Raw genomic sequence first — 22,107 nt, forward strand, 5'->3', positions numbered from 1 at the left:
GAGATCCAGCTGAGGTGAGGGTCTTGTTGTTGATTATGTGGGCTTTGGAAAGATTTAAGCTAGGTAGTACTGTTGAGTGTTGTTCAGCTGAAGAGATCTTGATAGATCGATGTCATGGGTTGCGATGGGTGGCTGGAGCCTTGGGGTGGGTAGGATTACGCCACATCTGGGATCCTTGCTCTTTGCCGTTGTGGCGCGGATGGTCTGTGCGCGGCTTATAGATTCAGGTCATGGATGGGGATTTTTTGACCTTTTTCAGCTGAATCTTGTTTGACGGTCAAGTTTGTGGTAAATAGAGGGTAAATATACTAGTCTAATGTATATTTTGCATTATTAATATTTCTATCTAAACTGACTTCCTGATGGTAGGCTACGAACAATAGAGTGGATCGGGATGCAGTATGAAGATTGGACGGTCGCTCAACCAGAGGATGTCTCGCTTTATGTCTGGGCTCTCGCGGTGTATACAGGGAAACGGGGATTACAAGTTCGCAAGCTGGGGATATTCGTGATAAGGCAAAGGCAGCGCTAGTATTCAAGGCAGAAGATAGACACAAAAAACAGACACCATACACATGGTCAGTATAATATAAGCAAGAAGATACATGATCTTAGCTTCACCAATTCATAGCCTCCACAGACCAGTCCATTGGGGCTCTCCATTCAGCCAGACGCTCGCTATCCCAAAGGGCATACCCCCAGTTCCAGCGGGGGGCCCTGAGACCACAAGAAAACATTTTTTCAAAGAGTAGCTCATCTTCCTGCATATGGTCAATCCAGACTCTCGTCCACGCGGTATTCGGCTGCTCAATTTCAGGTATAGTTGACACGAAGCTTCTGAATCCTTCGACATCTAGCTCAAAATCAAAACAATCTGCTGGGTAGAGTAAAGGTAGCTGAACAGAGATATTTCGCGGTGTAACCACTGGAAAAGCTTTAGGTGATCTGCGCGCGTTGGCAAGTACAAAATTGCGTCGAGTCATATAGTCTTCTTCATCAAGGAGTTTGTAGAGAAAGGCCGGTCCATAACACGTTAGGTTTTCCCGGATCTGCCGCTCAAAAGCTATAAGCTCTTGACAATGAAGAATCAAACAGCTTGGAAGAGCATGGAGAGAATCTGGAAGCTTTGGGTAGGTTTTCACCTGCTCAGGCCAGTACTTTTGTAGGTCACTGGCGACCTCAAAGTACCGCTGGCCATTTCGCTCATAGAAGTGATGCCAGACGCATCCAAGTTCTTCTACTTCCCATGGTGCCAAAGGGCTGAAGAACAATCGCCATACTTCTTCCTTCGTGAAAATTCCAGTCCAGTCACGGGTATGGAGCTGATGCTGAACATCGACTGAATTTTCTCCAGTACTGAACATATTACCATAGGTCTGTAGTCGGTAGAACGCGCGGAAATAGCGCTTCTTTTCTGTATCAGAAAGGCTAAGCGGTAAAATCCCAGAATCCCAGGTCGCCGGGCCAATCCAGTGCGGGCGTGGGGCATTTCGACTATAATCATCGAGAAGATAAACCGCAATGTGGTGAAGTTTGAGAAGCTCAAGAACTTCTAAGCAGTCCGTTGGCTGGTATGGAAGAGGAAGCCCTGCTGCTGATTGTTTTTCAAGACGCCGAATCTCATCACTGCGGCGGCGGGCATCCAAAAGTGCAACAATAGAATCTTTATCTTCTTTTCTGCTTGCATGAAGCTGCTTGGAACGAACTGCAGCTATGGCTTCAGCAATCTCCACGAGGCCGTCATACTGGGCATTCAAGACATTCAGTAGGGCCTCATAGCGGACGAGAGAATAAGCATGGCGAAAGGAGCGTGAAGCAAGTGCTAATGCGCGGAGAGAAGCCAGATCATTGATAAGTAACAAGATCTGTATATACAGCTCAAGAGGCAAGCTCTCCAGTGTTTTGCCAGGCTAGAAGTTTTGGGTCAGTGATGCGATGCCCGAGGTACACAGGGCGTATTACCCTGCTCATTTTTGAACGTTTGCTTCGTCCACGATAAACAACGAACTGCTAAGCCTTCTCTTTTAAGCCTTGAATCAGCGAAACACTCGGTGCCATTATAACTTGAAGGTTGACCGGTGATATGCCGACGTGCAGCCTCCAATCATATGACCTCGGGTATTGCTTTCACTGCCCCCCGCGTTGGATGGAGGCTTGGAGCTGCCCAGTAAGATGCCCTCAAAACGCAAGGATTGGCGCCGTTCTTGACATCCAACCGCTGAGCGCCGTTGAGACTTGGCTGCTCCAGTTTGACCTCTTCTGAGCTTTCAGAGCTTATTCGCAGCCCAACCTCGGGAAAGAGCCTTAAAATGAATGGTGGTTGGAGGAGGGTTGCACTTAGTATCAGCGAACCTCTTTCTTGCCCTGGCCACTCCTTCCACAAAATTTTAGCTAGCATAGGAAGTCCAATAATCAACTCAATCGAACGCCACAGCCCTTCAAACCACAGGGAGCAGAGAACGCCCCGTCACGCTGGATTGGGAGCCTCGTTCGGCGCTGGAAATACAGAGCTATGATACGAGGGAAATGGTGCAGCCCGGTCTGCCTTGTCATGAGCTCGGGACGCTCGTTTGTAGCCTTGCGTAGTCCCTCGTATAATTGCTTTGCTTCGGTTGCCCGTCAGCCTCCCCTGTATAAGCACCTGATACCTGGTACTCAGAATTGACTTCTATCGCTTCGCTCGCAGTAGCAACCGTATAAGTGTTAGGCTTCTTGTCTTGTATGTACTCTCGGGGCCCCTCTGTCTGACCCGACGCTGCAGTCACTTATCTGCGCAAGACTGTGTCGCTCAGCGGAGAGATAGCATAGCCTTACAATATGGGCAAACGATTATCCAAAGTCGAAAATGGCAACGAGAGTCCACAATATCATACCAGGTCTGACGACTTTTTCTGTCTCACTCTAGGACTGAGCATTTACTGACACGTTAGTACAACACAGCGACAATGTTAGTAACGGTTATACTTGCGTAGGATACGGCCCGTCCACCCAAACCAGTACTACAAGCTTCGGTACTGGTCCAAGTTACCTGTCTAGAAACGAATTGATCAACTTCGCCACTGCTACAAGTACCTATCCTTCCGTCGGGTACAATCAAAATGCGAGTCGGCGCAGAACGTATATCGAGCCTGGTGTCGACCCACCTTTTCCCTCCCTTACTAGACAGGAGAGCGGGGACAGCTGGAGGCAGCAAGTTGCAATAAGCCAAGCCCACCCTCAGATGAAGAGACAAACAGTGTCTCGACGACCATATTCATATGCACCCATAGGTCGGGGCAATGAAACGAGGCTCGTAAGTGATCCTCGCGTCTCGACCGTCCAGCGAAATATACCAAATTGGCCAGACCGGGTTTACGCAAGGTATCCCATCCCTGCTACATCTACGAGACAATGTCTAGCATGTTTGGAGGATCTGCCGACATCTTCTTTTCCAAAGAAGCCGATATCGCCAGGGTGTGAGCATCCGCCAGGACAAATTTGCCAGCAATGCCTCAGGCGGTCCTTACAGGCGCAATTAGATAGCCTGAATGATCAAGGCTTTTCCTGTCCACTTTGCAAGAGGCCAATGTCAGAGCAAGATGTCCAGAGTTGGGCGAAGCCCGAGGTTGTCCGCCGGTACAACAGCATCCGAACGCGTAAAACATTGTCCGCAGACCCGAACTTCATATGGTGCTCAAATCCAAATTGTACAGGCGGACAAATCCATCTTTCAGGGGCCGATTCGCCTATAATGACGTGTAGATATTGCGGCGCTCGGACTTGTTTCACGCATCAGCGCCCATGGCATGAGGGAATGACTTGTTACGAGTTCGACCATCCAGAAGTCGCCATGGGGCGGGAGAGACGCAAGCGCGACGAAGAAGCTGCCACCAGAAGAAAGATCCGGGCACAGATAGAAGTGGATGAGGCTGTAGCTCGTGAGTTAGAAGTCCAGGATTCCCGCCGCAGCAAGGCCGATGAGAAGGCTCGGAAAAAGGCGGCAGCGAAAGAACAAGCAAAGCGGCAAGCACAACTTGCAAAAGAAGAGCGCCGCCGAAGAGAAGAGGATAGGCGTCGAGAAGAAGATCGGCAGAGAGATAGATTGAGGCGTCTCGAGGAGGAGCGCCTTGGGGAGGCGGAGGTCCGCGGAAGCAGTAAGGAGTGTCCTGGCCGAGATTGCGCTTATCGCATTTACAGGGATGGAGGTTGCAGGCATATCACTTGTAAGTTGGTGTCGTCCACGGCGTCCGAAGTGCCCCCTTAACCTGGTTATCTAATAAGACGTTCAGGTACTCGCTGCGGCCATGAGTGGTGCTGGGAGTGCCTGAAGACATGGGAGCGTGGGCATCTTTCTGCGTGCCGTTAGCATTATAGCTTCTTTTGAGTTTCCGGCGCGGAAACGTGCATGTAGATGTGATATATCCTTGCAGAACGGGGTCAGGGTTTTGGGTCCTAATGTATAGACCGGGATAGGGGTTCGTCATCAACACCAGCCCATTCTTCGAGGCCGGACACACCCGCCGCGATAGACGGCTGTCAGATCGCATTGTCTTACTTGCAAAGCAATTGTTCGAGTAAAAATAGCAGCTGACCCGCCCAAGCTCCTGGTACAAGCCAGTTAAAACTGTTAGGCTCGCCGAGTATGGGTTTCCACACACTCCAGTGAGACGCCGGCTAACTTGCTAAGACGGCTCACGATGGCCATTTTCGATAATGACTGAGAGCCTAGAGAGGATCGCGATCCTTCGATCAACAATGGGGCTGCAGGATAGGAGTGATGCGGAAGTGATGGGCTCAGCTGAAGCCTGGCGATGAAGCGAGGCGACCAAAGCTCCAGCCCGCCAAGGCGGTGAATCGCCGACGGGGCTCCTTCGCCTTTTCAGCTCTCGTAGTGAAACAACATGACCAATAGTCGGTGGTGGACGCTATTCGGAAATCAAGATGGCTTCGGTTCAGCTATCTGGCCGCGTAACTCGCCACGGTGTGTTCGTACGCTTCGCGGCCACTTCCCCCTTGACTGGTTTGCCGTCGGCACTGCAGCCTTGATCAGAGACCGCCACTCCTCATGCACAGACACGCACGAGAAAAGCAAATGGGAAGACCCCGAACTAACTCACAAAGAAAAAGAAAAAAAACCTCGAGCCAGCGACAGACTAAGAGCGTTGTCACTTGCCATGATGGGCCATGGCTGCGATCCAGCAACTCGGATGGACCACTCTCCTCCTGACCCCGGGCCCAACACAATGGTTCCGTCCTTTTGCCCAGCGTATTACTTGGTCACTTTATGTGGCCCCCTGATCGAGATATATAATAAGAAGCCACCGTGAGTGGGAGATTGCGGATGGCTTCCCCCATCTTGCGAGTTGGTCAGATCTCGCGAGTTTGTATGAATAGCATCCTCTGGCTTGTTTGTCCGTTTCCGGTCATCCTGGCTTAACACTACCTTGATCCTGGATTCGAGCACGACCTGACGTTCTTTTCTTTTTCCTTTCCCTTGCACTTCTTCTTCAACTGGCTCGGATCGTACTCCAGACTCACTAACCGCGGGCTCCTGCCTTGCTAATAGAACCATCATCGCTGACGCAGGACGCCACGGCACTCTGAGGGTCCCGAGTGGAGGGTTGTTGTTGGGAATCCCTTACTTCACCGGACTGCGCAGGGAAAGGGTGCCCTCGCTCACGGCTCACAACCAAATTCCTGTCCGTTCTTCTTTCTTATTACACCTCGCAGCGTCGCTCGCTCGAATCGGGAGAATACTGGCAGTCTGCATTGGGCTCGGAGTTTCTGGGGTTACAGGAGCACAATAAGGAAAGGGACAAGATTGGAAGATACAGCCGGTTTATATACTCGGCCACCGAGGAAGATCCGCAGAAATAGAGGAGGAGGTCCGCGCTCTTCACCGGTGGACAGATCCGCAGGCTTGGCTACCAGAGGGTTTCAAAAATGCCTCCCAATGGCTCGTCGTTTACAGCATTGAATCTGCCCGCGGACTTTGCGCTCCCAGAATGTATGGAATACTTTACCTTGACCGCGGGGCCGAACACCGATCTCTGGCGGAAACCACCAAATAACGATACCTCGACAGCGCCCATCGTTTTCACGTCATTACGGAGGCCCTTCCTACTCGCCGAAGTGACGGTGACAGCGGACTTTGAGATGGAATGGGATCAGGGCGGCCTTGTCATCTTCGCTGGCGGTGCTCCCCAGTCGATATCCTCAAATACGGTACCCTTGGTGCGCTCAAATCGACTGGGGGGTCATCCGCAGAATACACAGCCGTGCAAGTGGGTCAAGGCCGGCATCGAATTCAGCGCCGGCGCGGTCGGTGTGTCATCAGTCAGCGCAACAGCAGACGGGGCTGACTGGTCTCTCGCGCCACTCAGCGTACCAGATCGAGGACCATCAGCCATACATTCGATCCGGATTAAACTCGAACGGGCTGGCCACTCACTTTGGGTTTGGTATCAGGTGCCGACGGTGTCCCCGTATGCAGCTACCCCAGGTGCAGTGGGTAGCACGTGGAAGAAGATGCGGGAAGTCACCTCGTTTTTTTTTGGCGTGGAGGACAAATTCATCCACGTGGGAGTATATGCCAGCAGACCGGCGAATATCCCACGCAGCAGTACTGTTTGGGACATGAGACACCGGTCGGCTGGGATGTCATCCATGGCTGCTGGAATTGGTGATCACTTGATGGTTGAATTTGAGGACTTGGAAATCTTGTGATGTACTTTGATTTTCTATTCTTCACTTGTTTTCTTCCCTATATGATTCCCCCGGGTTTTCCACATCCGTCTTGGTTTTTCTTATATGACCGCTTCCTCAATGCTTAAAGAGTGCTTGCTAATACTACCCATCGAATTGACTGAAAGATGTTGATCTTACTTCTCACTATATCTTACCACATTCTCCCTTCCTATCAATGCGTTCTTGCTTTTATTTGTCTTATGAGCGCACCTAGTGTTCAGTTTTGGGTAATTCCTGATTCTGTACCTTTTTCTGTTGAGTTTATTTCATCCTACTGGTTGCACCTATCATTATCTCGACTCAGCTGGATATAATGCAATGACCCATCAGACTTCTACCTAGAGTGTCTGCATAGCCGATCTACAGGGTAGTCAATCCATGTGGCCTGCAAGTATCGCCCACAATATTGAATCACGTGACCAACATCACATTCAGAGCTTCCACACCAGGGTAGTTTACTGAACAAGGTCAAGGAGACAATTGGCTTTTATAATGAATTCAATCATTTAGTCGCGTAGCTCATCATTACATCAAGCTGGACGTTAGATTTCATCACCGCATTTAGAATTTCGCTCTCAGCATCGAGTCGTGCTTTGACCCTTATCTTGGGCTGCGCTGATCAACAGCGCTAAGCGCTGCAGTCTTCAAGCTCGGGTCTTGGGGTCGTCCAAAATGCAAAGATGATCCTACTCCGTACTGCTCTACCTTCTCGCTGCAAAGTGTAGGCTAAGTTAGTCCAGATTCGCCGCACATCTCCGCAGTAGTTCATGTTTTGATGCTTCGTTGCAAAAGGGCCATCAAATCACGTATCTGTCACGGTATGCCCCCGTGATTCGGAGGTATAACTTTCGTGCCCAACGAGCTTGACTCACGCAATGGCGTCTATCATTCATTTGAGTCATAGGCTTTGACGACTGTGAAGCTACGGGCCGGGAAAGACTAAATGTACCATGGACTTTTACACTTTTTAGTTTTACCGAGGAACCCGTTGGGTTCCATGGCTCATGCAATGTTTTGCTCCACCGCGCTCACAATAATATCAGTCATGGAAATTGGAATCAGGGCAGTGATCCGCTGAAGATATTTTCTGTTGCCTCTATGATTGCAGGTTAAGAGATGCGAGCTGCGAGCAAGTGATTGCGGCTCGGTGCTCTGTAACTCCGGCGCTCTGCTTGGTTGCACTTGGATAGGATGTGCATGAGGTGGAGCGAGGCATATATATTCGGATCGCAATCCAAGCCGGACTTTGTGCTTTAGTCTTGCATGATGCTGCGGAACACACTACGATTGTGGTTCCTCAGTCCCGAGGTTCCCTGCTGTATTTCAAACAAGAAGCGCATCATCTGAGTCTTTTGCTTGCTTCGGTGACGACAGGGTAGGTACCTCTGGAGTCTGTAGCATGATCACAGGTGGGGATGACGATGGTGCCACTGCCCAAATCCCTGAGTCCACTTGATATCATCATATCACCTCAAGATCGAGGCAACGGAACGATTGATTCACTGACTGCCCGTGTCTCCTCGGGTACACCATCCCTTAGGCTCAAAAATATACTAAAAAATGTCGTTGTTGCCCAGCGTATGATTGGTGCCCTCCAGCGCCAACTCACCGCATTTTCCTCGCGATCTGCATATCGCGCTCTCTCTCTCCAAGACAGCGACAACTCAGAGCTCTTCGCCCATTGGAAGGATTGTGGTCGATTGCAACGTTGCAAACAATGGGTCCTGCATTATCATCAGTCTTGATCTCTGGAGACTTCCCCCCGTATCAAGTAGAATCTGCATTCTCCCTTCGACTTCAGGTGCTTGGGCTTGAGTTCATTGTTTAGCCTCTGCCCAATCCAAGCAAACCAAAATAGAGATCACTGTGGTGATAACTTTCAAGCCCCGCTCACTAACGGCCCTCTCCACTAGCGACTGGGCTAGTCGAGTGCCTAAACCGTGTGAGGTTGAAGTTCTAACCTCAGTTCAGGCTGGTGCTGTACCTCTGTCCGGCTTGCGGTGGAGACCTTGTGTTTTTTACTTTTTTTTTTCTCTTCCACCTCCGGCCCGGACTCACGAGCTTGCTTCTTCTTTCCCCTCGTCTTCTCAAAGAGCTCCTTCGGTCGTCTGTTTTCATCTCGCTACCCCTCACCAATTCATCTCATACCATCCTCCTCCTTTGCCTATCATAGTCACTCTTCCTCGTGTCAAGTTGAGCTTGCTGCACTCGTGCTACTACACCCCGCGTCCTCATTCTGTATATTATTCTCTTGCCCCAGTCAAGAATACCCCAGTGCGGATTTGTTATTGTTGACTTCCTGTAAAGCTTGACTTCGGAATCAAGCTGTTCGCGTTGTACCCTTCTGATTTCTAACGACCGTTACGACCGTCACGACCATAATGGCTACACCTGTTAGCGAGACCATTGCTACTCCTGTCATTGACTCAACCAAGAAAGGTGAGTGAGGTCATTTCCTGAAGCTCGCAGCCCTACATCAGATCACTGACTAACATGCCCCAAGACGGAGATGTCACTAGCAGTATCCTCGCCGAGCCCGCGGGCGATGCTGCCAGTTCTTCGGCTCCAACTGGTGACAATATCTTGAGTGTAAAGGCGGAGGAGCCAGTGGAAAGCAGTGACGCGACTGCTACCCCCGAGGGAAAGGATACCGCTGTGCTGCAGAATGGTATACACTCCAAAAATGAAGAGGAGCTTTTCGCCGCGGAGGAAAATATCGTCGAGGAGAGGCTTGGGCTGGTTTCCGATCTCGAAAAGCCAGATGACAAAGCTGTGGAACCCCATGTCGCTGCCATCACTTCTGATAAATCCGACTTGAATGGCGTTATCGCTACCGTGGATTCGCCTATTATTGAGGACAAACGAGAAGAGCAGCCGGCAGCTGCCTCAGAGGCAATTTCTGAAGCTGTAAACGAACACGAAAGGGCCGAAGACGTTACAGCTCCCTCTACGGCAAATGCTGAGGTGTCTGAGTCTCTTGCAGTACAGGCTGCCATCAGTTCTGATAAATCCGACTTGAGCGGCGTAAGCGCTACCGTGGATTCACCTAATATTAAGTCCAAACAAGAAGAACAGCCGGCTACTGCCTCGGAGGAGGAAAAGACCGAGGATGTTCCAGTCCCTACTACGATAAAGGCTGAGGTGCCTGAGTCTCTTGCAGTACAGGCTGCCATCACTTCTGATAAATCCGACTTGAGCGGCGTAAGCGCTACCGTGGATTCACCTATTATTGAGTCCAAACAAGAAGAAAAGCCGGCTACTGCCTCAGAGGAGGAAAAGACCGAGAATGTTCCAGTCCCCACTACGATAAAGGCTGAGGAGCCTAAGTTGTCCAAGGGACCAGAAAGCGATTCCGAGGCAGATAACGAGAAGGCAATAGAGGAAGCTAGGCCCGAAGCTGGCGCAGATGATGACAAGAAGCCTACTTCTGAGAAGCCCGAATCGCAGCTCGAGCCTCAGACCAACGCACCCCCCGCGGAGATAGCTGCTGTAGCTGAAGTCGCGTCTGAACAACAAAAGGATACGTCGACCGCTGCCGATATTCTAGAACCTGCCGAGGAAATCCTTCAGCAAGATGCGATAGTGGAGACGGCACTTCCCACAGATTCGCCAGGGGAGCCAATTGAAAGCAAATCGGAACAGCCAATCGCCAGCACTGGATCCGGCGATGACCCTAAGGACCACACGCCAGCTTCCACTGATATTGTTGAGTCTACACCAGTGAGCATCCCAGCAAGAGAGCCAGAAGAGGAGCCTACGGGTTCGGAACCCACGGTTTCGACTGTCAAGGAGGGCTCAGTTGTAACGCCTGCAGACACAGTTGAAAGCCAGCCTTCGGAGACCGTCAACGAGGAGGGCTCGAAGCCAGATGACGTGGTAAAGCCAATCGGAGTTGTGACGCCTGCAGAAATAGTTGAAAGCCAGCCTTCCGAGACTGTGAAGGAAAGCGAAAGCTTAGAGGTTAACAGTGAAACCGCTCCACCTATTGAGGTCACTGAACCTACGAACCAGAAAGAGCCAGCGTCTGAGCCAACAGCGATTGCCGCTTTGCCCTCCATAGAGCAAGCTCCCGCAGAGCTGAAGCCTACAGACACCACTGAGGCGCAACAGGCCGGCGACATCTTAGCGGAGGAAAAAGCCGTCCCTGCACCCGTTTCGGAGGTGAACGCTAGCAAGGATGATACTACACCTAGCACCCTGGCTAATGAACATGTGTCAAATCCTGGCCTGGAGGAGACAGAAAGCACACCTGCTCCCATTGATGCTCTTACGCTGGAGGCAAGTCAAGAAATTGCAGCGGCAGAGCCTATTACCGAAAGTGTCAGCGGGGAGACTCAAGCTGATGTCGAAACTACACCCGCAGGGCTCTCGACAGGAGAAACAGAGCCCGAGACCGTCCACGAACTCACCCAAAGTGTTCCTGAGGTCGCACCATCATCGACCCAATCTGAGATCGTTTCTGAGCCCACCCAGCCCGCTCAAGATCCGGTGCAGGAGCTCACACCACCAGTAACCGAATCCGAGCCCGTCCCAGACACAGAGGACATCGCTGAGAAATCAGTGACTCCATCTACCGCAACATTCCTCCCTCTAAACGAAGAGCCTCTAAACGAAGAGCCTGTGACCGAAGAGCCTGTGACCGAAGAGCCTGTGACCGAAGAGCCTGTGACCGAAAAGGAACAATCTCCGGAAGAATCTAGCGTGCTAGAGCAGAAGGATGAGGTCGCTCCTTCAAAGGAACTTGAAGCAAGCGTCGAACCCCAACTGGATGGTGAAGAGGCACAGAACCAAGAGCAGAAGGACGAGGCAGAGAGTCAGCCCTCTGAAATCGTGGCCATCCAAGAAGAAACCAAAGATGAACTCGCAATTAATGGCGAGTCCGAGGTCCCTATTGCTACCGAGTTGAAAAGTGAAGAAATCTCTGTGGTAGACGACCTCAAAGAGGATCAGAACAAGGGAGATAACCAGCCAGAGATTGTCCAGCCAGAGATTGTCCAGCCAGAGATTGTCCAGCCAGAGATTGTCCAGCCAGAGATTGTCCAGCCAGAGATTGTCCAGCCAGAGATTGTCCAGCCAGAGATTGTCCAGCCAGGGAATCTACAGTCTGACCCGGAGATCCCTATTGCTATCGACTCGAAAAGTGAAAAGATCCCCGTGGGAGACGAGCTCAAAGAAAATCAGTACGAGGTAGCGAGTCAGCCCTCTGAAAACGCCGTCAATCATGAAGAAACCAAAGACGAACTCGCAAATAGCGAACCCGGGCTGGAGGATAAGCCAGACCAGGACCCTATTGCGATCCATGCTCCAGAAGGGGAAGCACAAAAGGAAACTGCAGGGATCAAGCAAGACGAGGATCCTGCTACTCTCGAAGAGGAAATCCCTCGTACTGACGAGGATATTCTTACACCCGATACTGTCGCTGCTAATGCAGTTGTTCTTGATAAAGAACTGCAAGAGGAAATCCCTGGTACTGCCGACGATATTCTCACACCTGATGTCGTCGCTGCGGGTGCAGTTGCTGCCGGAGTTGCTGCCGGAGCGGCTGTCGTTGCCCAGAATATCCAGAAGGATGAGGAGCCTGCACGTGCTCAGGCTCCAGTGGAGCAAAGCAGCAAGCCCGAAAGCAAGGACACCCTCGCCGTTCCTTTGGAAAGTCAACCTCTCGCTAGCGCGGAATCATCCGGCACGGCGAAGCAGGCCCCTATCCACGAGCCCGCGGCCGACCCTGCTCCAGCGCCAGTGGAGGAGAGTGATAACAAAAGCAGCAAGCCTGAAACCAAGATTGACGCTCTTGCCATTCCTTCGCAGCCTCCAACTCTCGCCAGCGCAGAATCATCCGGCACGGCGAAGCAGCCTACTCCTGAGCCCGAGGCCGATCCTGCTCTGGCTGCTCTTGCTGGCGATGGCGAGGCCCTTTTGAGAAAGCTCGAACTGCCATCCACCGAGCAGCTACCCACAGCTGCAGACAAGAATGCGAACCTGGAATCCGAGACATCCACTACCACCAAGAGCGGGCCATCCGCGGAACCTCAACCGGCGTCGACGACAGAGGGCACTGCGGACAAGACAGCAGAGAACAAGGGAGAAGATTCCCGAGCTCCAAGTCAGAACCGGTCAGTCACTGCTGTTTCTCTTAATCATAAGAACGACGGCTGGTTGAGGAATATTCTGCGTACAGTGTTTGTCGGTTTCTTTGGTTCCATCTTTTCGCCTTTCCGCCGCCGCGGGAGGGCTAACTAGTAGAAGAATGTTTCAAATTTTGATGTCGAGTCGAGAACAAGATTTGACTTTGATTTATGCATGCTTTTTTTGCGTGTGAACTAACGAGATTCAGGGACCTGTTCTTGATGATCGTTGTTGCCGCGCCGTTCCTAGCCTTCCTCTGGCAGGCCATATATACCCCAGGAAGCGCCTGATACTCCAAACTCCATGTTTGAGCCACTCTTTGATCGGACGTGATCCCCTGTATTCGATATTGAAGGATGAATTATCCGGATCTAATCACCTCACCCTACTCACCACTCACACCCCTATCCCACTCTTTAAAATGGCGTGCTTGAGATGACTTGATGTTTATGATAGTTTGATGATAATGAAGACCGTTACTTGACCTTTTCTGCCGCAGTAGACTCGACTCATTATAGTGTCGCCTCAGGTGTCAAATTCGGCCACCACGGCCAACATCTCCGGTCCATACTATCAGCAATCACCCAGCTCACCTTCGACACTTCCTCACCAGAGAATTGAGATCAATATGAATCTGTTTGATGTCACTTCTGACAGCGGGTTGACTCTGAAACCCCTCTACAAGCCCAATGACGCTAGCAAAGAGGAAATGCGCGCATTTCCACCTGGCTGTTTATCCTGCACATTCACTCAGCTGCTTTTAACCCACAACACCTGTGAATGTTCTTTTCTCCTTCCCTTGCTTCCATCTCACCTTCTCGCGTAACACCTAATCACGTCTCCTCCCAAACACGCCTGTCACCTTTGGTTCTTGAACTCACACCAATCTAGGTATGATATCGATCCGTCACCTCAATAGCAACCTTTGGATCCATCTTTGCTACAATATTGCTTCAAGTCTAACAGACTACGCCATTATAGAAGGATCGATTTTGTTGAGTCGAAACTACATCACCCCTCACCATGGCTCCCGTCGAGGGCAACGCCTGGGCTCAATCAAAGGCTAGAGAACGAGAGAGGCAACTGGCGGACCCAAATAGAGGTAACTAACTACCCACCATCTCGACTTTCATTCTCTAAGTGCAAGTCATGGAATAAAGCTAACACCGATCAAGTACCTACTCCCAAGCCAGTCCTTCCCCGCAACTTTTCAGGACTAGATTACGACGCTGAGCTTGCACTTCCCATGCCCAAGCCTCGCCATGTCCGTCCTGAAGACACTGAATCGAAGCCTGACCCATCTACCAAGCCTAATGTCACCAAGAAAAGGTCAACTACTGAGCCATCACTGCCTAGTGGACGCCAGTCCAAATCTGAAGCCTCCGAGAAGAAAAAGTCGAAGGTTGCGTCCCTTCGTTCCAAGTTCAGTCTCAAAGATATTGGGAAAGAATTCCGGAAGGAAATCCCTCCTCTGAGCAGTATGCCCAAGCTCGGCGGGCGTTCAGTCAATGAAATCAAACGTGCCTCTTCCGATGCTGAAAGCCAGTCGCCCCAGACCTTCAATGAGGCTAAGCTGTATGTCCCTAAGACTAGGACTGGTGACATTGTTCCGAACTCGGCTCCACCTCACACCACTGAGTTCCGGGAGTCTTCTAGTTCCGAGAAGGCTTTCGAAGATAGCTTCTTGTCGTGTCCTTTCCTGTCGACTCCTACTAAGAATGGCCACGGCGGCAACACTCTGCTAAACAGCTCGTCTCCGGCCCGCAACGGTGGATGCAACAACACTGTACAGCCGGAACCCAGCCCAGATGACTCTCGTATGGTGAGTATAAAGGCTGGAAGCAATCTCAATGCAGCAAATGCCATCCCTCAGACTCCCCCTCCTCCTGCCCCTCCGTCGCTCGAGGCAGTCACATATTCTCCGTCCGTGTACGACACTCCGAAGAAGGTGACGTCGAAGGCCTCAGAATCTTCACTGTATCAGAAGAAAGAAAGTCAGCAGATGAAGCATCCTCTTATTGTTTCTTCTTCTAGCTACAAGGGAACGGACCGAGAGGAACCAATCGATGATCAAATGTTTATGGACCCACGCACACCCCCACCCCCTCCAGCGTTGCCCACCCGATCTCGAGCTCGAGACGCACCTAGAGAGCAACAGAACCATCTTCCTTATGATGAAGCCCATTTTCTTGCCGGCGTGACTAGTCATGGCGGGTATGCTCCTCCCCCTCCGCACCCGGGTTACCAGAACACGGTGACTCTGGAGCAGCAACTTGTTGCCCATACCGATTCTCTTCATTACCACTTCCACACTGCTGTTGACAAGATGACCAGAAACATAGAGAACAACAACAATTGGACCGCCGACCAGATCCTGAGGCAGGTTGAGAGCATGTCGGATTTGACTCGGCTAATCAACACCCGCACCGCAGCGCAGGCGGATTTCATCAAAGAAATACCGGGGCTCTTGATGGATGCTCGTATGCAGATTAATGCCGCTCAGCACGAGATCCGTCAGACCGAGGAGAGGCTAAAGAGCTTCATTCAGTCGGAGGTGGCTAGGATGAAGACTGAGCTTAGCGAGTTGCTAGTGGCTAGTGTTTCAGGTGCCCTGAACCCCCAGGCTCATGACTGGAGAACCCCCGGTACTTACATGCCTCATCAAGGCCAGGGAAGTTTCAGGCCCAGCCGAGACGGTGACAAGCGGACTGCGTATCAGAACAAACGGAAGAGCAACAAGCAACTACCACCGAAGCCTCACGAGAATGTGTTCAACAAAGCAGAAACCAAGAAGTCGCTGGTAGACCAGAGCCAGGATACCAAGCCTGCTCCTATAACACAATCTGATCACGCAAAACACAATGGTGAACATCAGACAGTTGATACCGTTCCTACCCCCACTGCTGCATTTCCTACTCCGGCTCACCCAAGCAACGACCCCGTTACCCCCGTCCAAGCTAAGCGTCCCGTCACGGAGTACCCTGGGGAGGAGTCTTCGGGGAGCCCCAAATCCAAGGCCGCGAAGCTGCGCATCTCTAGCCCTCAACCCATCTCAGACCCTCAATCTGTTCTCGAGGGAATGCAGAAGACCAGCCTAGAGAATAGCCGCACGCAGACCTCCCTGTACCGTGAGTCCGATAGCAAGCCCCAGTCCCAGTCTCAGTCCCACAGTGAGATTAGCAACTGTAACGAGGCCCAAAAGACCCCCACCTCCAAGAAGAAGGGAGCTGGTACCTTGTTCAGCTTCCGCCGCAAAGGTGATAATGGTGACACTCAATCCGGCAATAGATTTCTTCGCACCCCTCGCCGCACGAAAGAGGGTAAGGCCAGCGGCCAGGAAGGCCAAAGCCCTCGCCTCGCGATATCGTCTCCGATCAGGGGTCCAGGACAATCTGGCCTCTTAGCTTCCCCGTCGTTGTCCTCCTTGATCTCGCCCGGTGTTAGCCTCAACGGAGCGCAGATACCTCGATGCGAGAGCCCGAGCTCTATCCACCCTGCCCTCCGCACTCCGCAGCAGCGACAGATGATGCTCGATCGTGAGCGTCGCCTTGCCGCCCTGAATCGTCATATTCAGGGCCATGCGCACGGTCAGGCTCATGGCCAGAACCCCATCTACCCTCTTCGTACGTCGCATTCTCACCAGAATTTCCACACTAAGTCTACCTCTCCTCTTCTTTCCCACCCATCTTTCATTTCCTACGACGCGCCTAACCCCAGATACGCATCTGGACTGTCCATGGCAACTAGCTCTTCCTTGTCCTCCTTCCATGGCGTGAATCACTATCAGCCACCCATGCATTATCACCAGCCGTCGTCAAGCTCTCTCCCTCCTCCACCACAGGCTCCTGGTCAAGATCAGGACCCCGCTGCTCCTCAACCTCTCTACCATGCTCCTCAGCCTATGCACCCTTACCCTCCCCTCCCTGATCCTGGTTTCAGCGGTGTCCACGGTCACGGTCACGGCCCTACTAATGCGCCCGGTCAATTCGATGGAGGCGAGTGGGTCGGAAATGGCACTGAGCACGAGCCGAGTTATCCTGGTAATAACTTTTTCTAACCTCCTTCCTCCAATACATCGTGTACCTCATATTCAGTTGGCTCTGTAATATGGTATGGGCTTGTGCGCTTGGACGTCTGGATGAACTCAGGACTCCAGTTGTGTTCGTTGGCAGTTCGCTCTTTTCATTACGATAATGATATTGGTGCCATTTTGAGTGTTGTTGCATATCGTCTTCTGTTTCCATTTCTGTACTCTCCGTTTGAAATCGTGGATTCTGCGGGTGATGAGTTGTTGAGGATTGAAGCTTGGAAACATGGAACGGGGTGGGGTTGCAAATTATGAGGAAGCCACGACCAGGGGGCATTTTGTATGAGTCTTGCTCTTTTTGTTTCTCTTTTCTTTTTTTTTCTGTCTCGTTTGGCAGGGTCGCCCGAAAGGGTTGGACAGGTTTGTTTTTGTTGCGTACAGTTTGACATCTTTCTCTTTGCTGAGGAAACCAGAACCAACCACATAATGTCTACAGGTCATGTTAAGCCATGTCTCTAATATCAAAGGATACAAAAATGTATCATACCACATCTAATCTCGCGAATGCATCCAATCTCCTAACAAGCATTGAAGTCCATAATAAACCTTCAAACTCCTCTATAGAATCTCATGAATTATAGTAAGTAGGTACCTAATCCCTAGAAACAATCATCTTCTCAACCCCACCAACCGCTTCTCTAACCCCCGGGCAATAATGTAATTTCAACAACTCGCCCTCCCACACCGTCCCGGCAAACACATTCGTCGCCTCAATATCCGTCGCGAAGGGGTTAAACACCCCGTCTCCCTTCCGCTCCTCACTATACCAAAGCGATGAGATACGCTTCGCGTGGTGTTTAGCAACTTGTGTCAGGAGAGCAAGCGTCGCAAGAGCAGACTTCTCAGGAACCTGTAACGCCGTGGTCATCAATCGCTTCGAGAAAGACGCAAGGCGAATCGGTGGCGCGAGACCATTCGCACGGGAAAGCAGGGAAGCGTTCAGACAGCGAAGGAGGAGGACCATAGGTGTTTGAAAGTTGACTTTTGGTTTCTTTTCGTGGACGGAGTTCTGTTGTTGATTGGAGGACGGGTCTGGGAGGCGGAGAGAGGAGGACGCGTTGGGGTTGAATTCCACGTCGGGGTTTGTGGAGAGCGTGTATAGAGTTCGGTAGAGGTGTTTGATGAAAAAACTTAGGTCGAGGTGTAGGGCTGCAGCAGCTTTGCTTGCGTCTTGGCCTTCCAACAGCGCGAAGGCTGTTACCGTGCAGAGGAGGGCTTCGCGGGTTGAGTCGCGGTTTGTGGAGTTATTTGAGATAGGTTCGTCGATTTCGGACTCGTCGGCGGCGTTTTCGTCACCGGCTTCGCCTTCGTTGAATTCGTCGGCTTCGGCGTGCCCGATTAGGTCTTTGAGTGCTTCAAGGAGATCACCGAAGAAGTCTTGGTTGATCATGTGGGCGTATTTGGCGAGACCTTCGAGGACGGGGCCCATGAGGTTCGGGACGCGGAGTTTCAGGATGCGAAAGTAGAGGCCGAAGACGAGTTTGAGGGTTTCGGCTTGGTTTTTATCGCGGGCTTCGTGTGAAACGAGGGCGTCTGCTTCACGCATGTCCTTCTCCACGGCTTTGCGTTCTTTTTCAATCTTGCGGTTGCGCTTTGTGCGGAATTCCTTCTTCTGCTTGGGCTTCTTGCCGAATGTGTTTTCTTCGTCCTCGTCGCGGTCGATGCGGTCTCGGGAGCCTTTGGAGGAAAATTCGCGGAGAAGTCGAAGGTGCAGGAATGTGTCAAGAACGCCACCGTTGATGTTGAAGTCTCGTGCTTTCATCATCTTGGAAAGGAGCCGGACGGCTTCGAGGGAGACGACGCCGTCGTCATCGCGGTAAAATACATCTTGTAGAGTTTCGCGGCATTTGATGAAGTTGTCGTCGATGCGCTTGCGAGCAAGCTGGTTGACGAGAATTCGTAGTAGCTCCGCACGGAAGTTGAAATGGGGCACAGCGAGAAGCAGGCTGCATGCGCAATTAATCGCAACACTCTTCAGACCCACCTGTGCCTCTGATTTATCTCTTGATGACTTTGTCAACGTCAACAGCGTCTGGACGTAGTGTTTGTAACCTGAGACAAGCGACTGTTCAAAATTCCGCAGTTTGCGCACATCCTTCGAGACCTTCGCCGTGGTCTCTTCCTCGCTGAGCGGACGGATACGATATCCCGGAATAACATCCTTGTATACTGCAGCTTGCGAAGCGAGAGCGAGTTTTCGAATCGCAACGTGCCGTGTGCTTTCCGTCATTTCGGCCATTGTCTTGAACGACGAAATATGTTCTTCGGGGTCTTCGTTGATGAGCGTCGCGGCTCGTGCGATGTCCTCCTTTGCTTGCAATATTTGCTGCTTTAATGGAATCTTCGGTGCCTCTTCTTCGCTCTCCTCTGCTTCTTCGTCTCCAGAGGCACCCTCTTCTTCATCATCGTCTGTCCCGAGGAAACTATCGGTCTCCTCAGCTTCATCTTCCGATGCCTCGATGTTCTGAAACCCCTCGGAGGTCTTGATCGGCAGCCTTGTCCGTTCCTTATCCTTCGCTTTCAGTTTGCGCGGCCGTTGCTCGTAGTCTTGCTCGAGGTCCCATTCCGCGGCCTGGGAGTAGAAGTCGCCTAGACCGGATCGGGAGTCGCCATTTTCTTCGTCGCCGGGAGGGCTTACCCTTCTTCGCTTCGTCGTTCGTCCCGGGGCCATTGTGTATCTCGCTCGTCTGGGGTTCAGGGTGAGAATGGGGATTTGGGGGAGCAGCTGGTGGTCTGGAAACTTTTTTTTTGTATTTTTCTCCGGTGCCAAGATTTCCCGCTAGTTGGGATCCACTGATTTTCGACGGAGTACTTTGGGGTCGACGCCCGGACGGAGTATGAGAACAGACAATCATTGCATATTTGGCTTTTACATTCTGCTACGAATATAACATATAAGGCTATTGTATCTGCAGGCATAGCTAAAGCATAAAATACCCCAATATAGTATAGTACTGAGCACCTCATCTGGCTTTGAGCCGGACGAACATTGACTCTTCTGTGGTTGGAACTGGACTATATCTAGCTGATAGAACTATTCAGTCGATACACATTCGAGCATACGATGAATGTTGTAGTGTATAGACATTGTTGTTGTGAAATGCATGTAGTTATTATCCGAACGGAAAGAGCCCTGGATCGCACGTGACCCAATCAGGCTTCAGCCGAGCAACAGCCCAGGCAGCCCAAAGCATATCACCCTAGATCTTGCTTCAACATTTATTTGTTAGGACCCCCAAGCGTCTTGATTTCTCGTTTCCTTGGAGTGTTTTTGGCCTTTTTCTCTTCTACTCTAGCTCCACTCCTCCATTTTGCCCACCAAAAGATCACAACTACCCCTCGTCTGTGGTCACCCCGCCATGCCCGCATACTCTTCGGCTCAAAAGCAATCAATAGCTCAGTTTGTGAGCTTGACGCAAACCAAAGATACAGTAGCTGCCAAGGTAACTTCTGATTATCCTTCCTTCCTCTTTACGCCCCTTGCCGCCTGCATGGCTGCGAGTCAATCACATCACGTGATATGATTATACTGACGCTGTGTCTAGTTTCTGAAGCAGGCTGGATGGAGCGTTGAAGAGGCTATAGATGCGTAAGTTGCTCAATATCTCGTACTACGCCATACACTTCTGTCCAGTCCCGGCCCAAACAACCGGGGAGCATCATCTCAGCGGCTTCGGTGTCCTTGCGTAGGTACTACGTATCCACATACTAGGATTTACTACCAGCCGTGGTCAGCATTCTCCCTATCTATCTATCTAAGGAGCCCGCCGGTGATTCTGCTTCTACGGAGGAAATGTGCACTGGATCCTTGCTCCATCGCAACGTGGCTGCCTCGTAGCGTTACTTGCCCAATCACACCTTCGAGGAGAATATACTCAACTCCTATGTGCCAGCTAAATGTGACGAGGCCTAGTCACTGTATCATCTCATCGAAAACCTCGATGCTATGAAATCAAAGCACAGGGGCTGCAACAAGTCCGATTTCAATACGCTAGCAGAGCCGGTGATACGCGTTCCATTCGATTCACCACGGCTATAGTCTTCCGAAGGAGTACGACATATAAGCTATGCTTGATATTCTTTCTCCACTACAGCCTTCCAGGATAGCTGCCGCTGGATGATGCTCAGAACTCGATACCGGACTTGTTAGACCTACAAACACATAAACTAACCGGTAGAACCAGGTACTTCCAGAGTCCTCAAGGAGGGGGTGCTGCAAACTCAGCGATCAACCAGATATTTGATGAATACCGAGGTACGTCTTATAGTCATGACTACTATCTGCGCAATAGCAGTAGCTAATTCGACTAGATGCCCCAAGCGAAAAGCCAAACGAGATCGGCCCTGAAGGTGTCATGCGATATCTAGGAGACATCAAAGTCGGCCTAGATGAAGTCACCTGCATCGCCATCTCAGAACTCCTCAAATCCCCATCTATGGGCGAACTCACCCGCGAAGGCTTTCTCAACGGCTGGAGATCCGCCGGGTAAGCACGCTCCAGCCTCTAACACAACAATACAGGAAACACCCATTCTAACGACAATCACAGCTGCGACACCATACCCAAAATGACGACCCATGCCGCCAACCTGCGCTCCCGAATCCCCACAGAACCCGATCTCTTCCGCCGCGTCTACCGTTACGCATACCCCCTCTCCGTCCCGCAGGGCTCCCGCTCCCTCCCCCTCGAGTACGCCGTCGACCAATGGCAGCTCTTCTTCGCGACAACCAAGGGCGGCATCTCGTGGAACACGGCCACAACGCCCTGGCTGGATTGGTGGATTGAGTATGTTACGGAGAAGTACAATAGGTCTCTTAGCAAGGATACCTGGCAGCAGGTTGAGGTGTTTATGCGCAAGACGCATGAGGATGAGGAGTTTGGGTGGTGGGATGAGAGTGGCGCTTGGCCTGGGGTACTTGATAACTTTGTGGCGTTTGTTAAGCAGAAGAGGGGGTCAGATGGGACGATGGAAGTTGAGTAGGATGGTAGTTTTCTGCGACTAGGTGATAGGTATAAGGGGGTTTAGCTTAGGACTTTTCTTCCGCTTACATCCTTTGCGGAGAGTCAGAAGAGAATAGCTCTATTACATCTATCAGCATCTTAAAAAGAAAATCTGAGCCCTTTCTCTTCTAGGCGTGAAGACGCCAGATACATCTATGTGTCACCT

General features: G+C 51.3%; 5 protein-coding genes across 5 annotated transcripts; 3 read left to right on the forward strand and 2 right to left on the reverse strand.

Moving 5' to 3' along the window:
* Nucleotides 1–389: 389 nt before the first annotated feature.
* On the reverse strand, nt 390–2,071 carry BJY04DRAFT_184717 (uncharacterized protein). The gene is made up of 2 exons (XM_073710657.1): nt 1,963–2,071; nt 390–1,910 (listed from the first exon to the last, which is right to left on the reverse strand). The coding sequence occupies exons 1-2, from the start codon at nt 1,969–1,971 to the stop codon at nt 618–620; spliced, it is 1,302 nt and encodes a 433-aa protein (XP_073573285.1). The 5' UTR covers nt 1,972–2,071; the 3' UTR covers nt 390–617.
* A 3,851-nt stretch (nt 2,072–5,922) lies between these two features.
* BJY04DRAFT_216293 (uncharacterized protein) lies at nt 5,923–6,705 on the forward strand (the record flags this gene model as incomplete). Its single annotated transcript, XM_073715704.1, has 1 exon — nt 5,923–6,705. One exon carries the CDS (start codon nt 5,923–5,925, stop codon nt 6,703–6,705), a length of 783 nt encoding a protein of 260 aa, XP_073573286.1.
* Nucleotides 6,706–13,875: 7,170 nt separating this feature from the next.
* Nucleotides 13,876–16,909, forward strand: BJY04DRAFT_216295 (uncharacterized protein; the record flags this gene model as incomplete). The annotated part of the gene is made up of 2 exons (XM_073715705.1): nt 13,876–13,954; nt 14,028–16,909. 2 exons carry the CDS (start codon nt 13,876–13,878, stop codon nt 16,907–16,909), a joined length of 2,961 nt encoding a protein of 986 aa, XP_073573287.1.
* Nucleotides 16,910–17,374: 465 nt separating this feature from the next.
* Nucleotides 17,375–19,641, reverse strand: BJY04DRAFT_26085 (nuclear export protein Noc3). Its single transcript, XM_073720035.1, has one exon. It carries the CDS (start codon nt 19,608–19,610, stop codon nt 17,532–17,534), a length of 2,079 nt encoding a protein of 692 aa, XP_073573288.1. The 5' UTR covers nt 19,611–19,641; the 3' UTR covers nt 17,375–17,531.
* A 503-nt stretch (nt 19,642–20,144) lies between these two features.
* Nucleotides 20,145–22,085, forward strand: BJY04DRAFT_184727 (defective in cullin neddylation 1 family protein). Its single transcript, XM_073710658.1, has 5 exons — nt 20,145–20,382; nt 20,485–20,528; nt 21,124–21,194; nt 21,251–21,425; nt 21,489–22,085. Exons 1-5 carry the CDS (start codon nt 20,299–20,301, stop codon nt 21,919–21,921), a joined length of 807 nt encoding a protein of 268 aa, XP_073573289.1. The 5' UTR covers nt 20,145–20,298; the 3' UTR covers nt 21,922–22,085.
* Nucleotides 22,086–22,107: the final 22 nt, after the last annotated feature.

Source organism: Aspergillus karnatakaensis (genome assembly GCF_047715665.1).
Source record: "Aspergillus karnatakaensis strain CBS 102800 unplaced genomic scaffold BJY04scaffold_14, whole genome shotgun sequence".
Classification (NCBI taxonomy): Eukaryota; Fungi; Ascomycota; class Eurotiomycetes; order Eurotiales; family Aspergillaceae; genus Aspergillus; species Aspergillus karnatakaensis.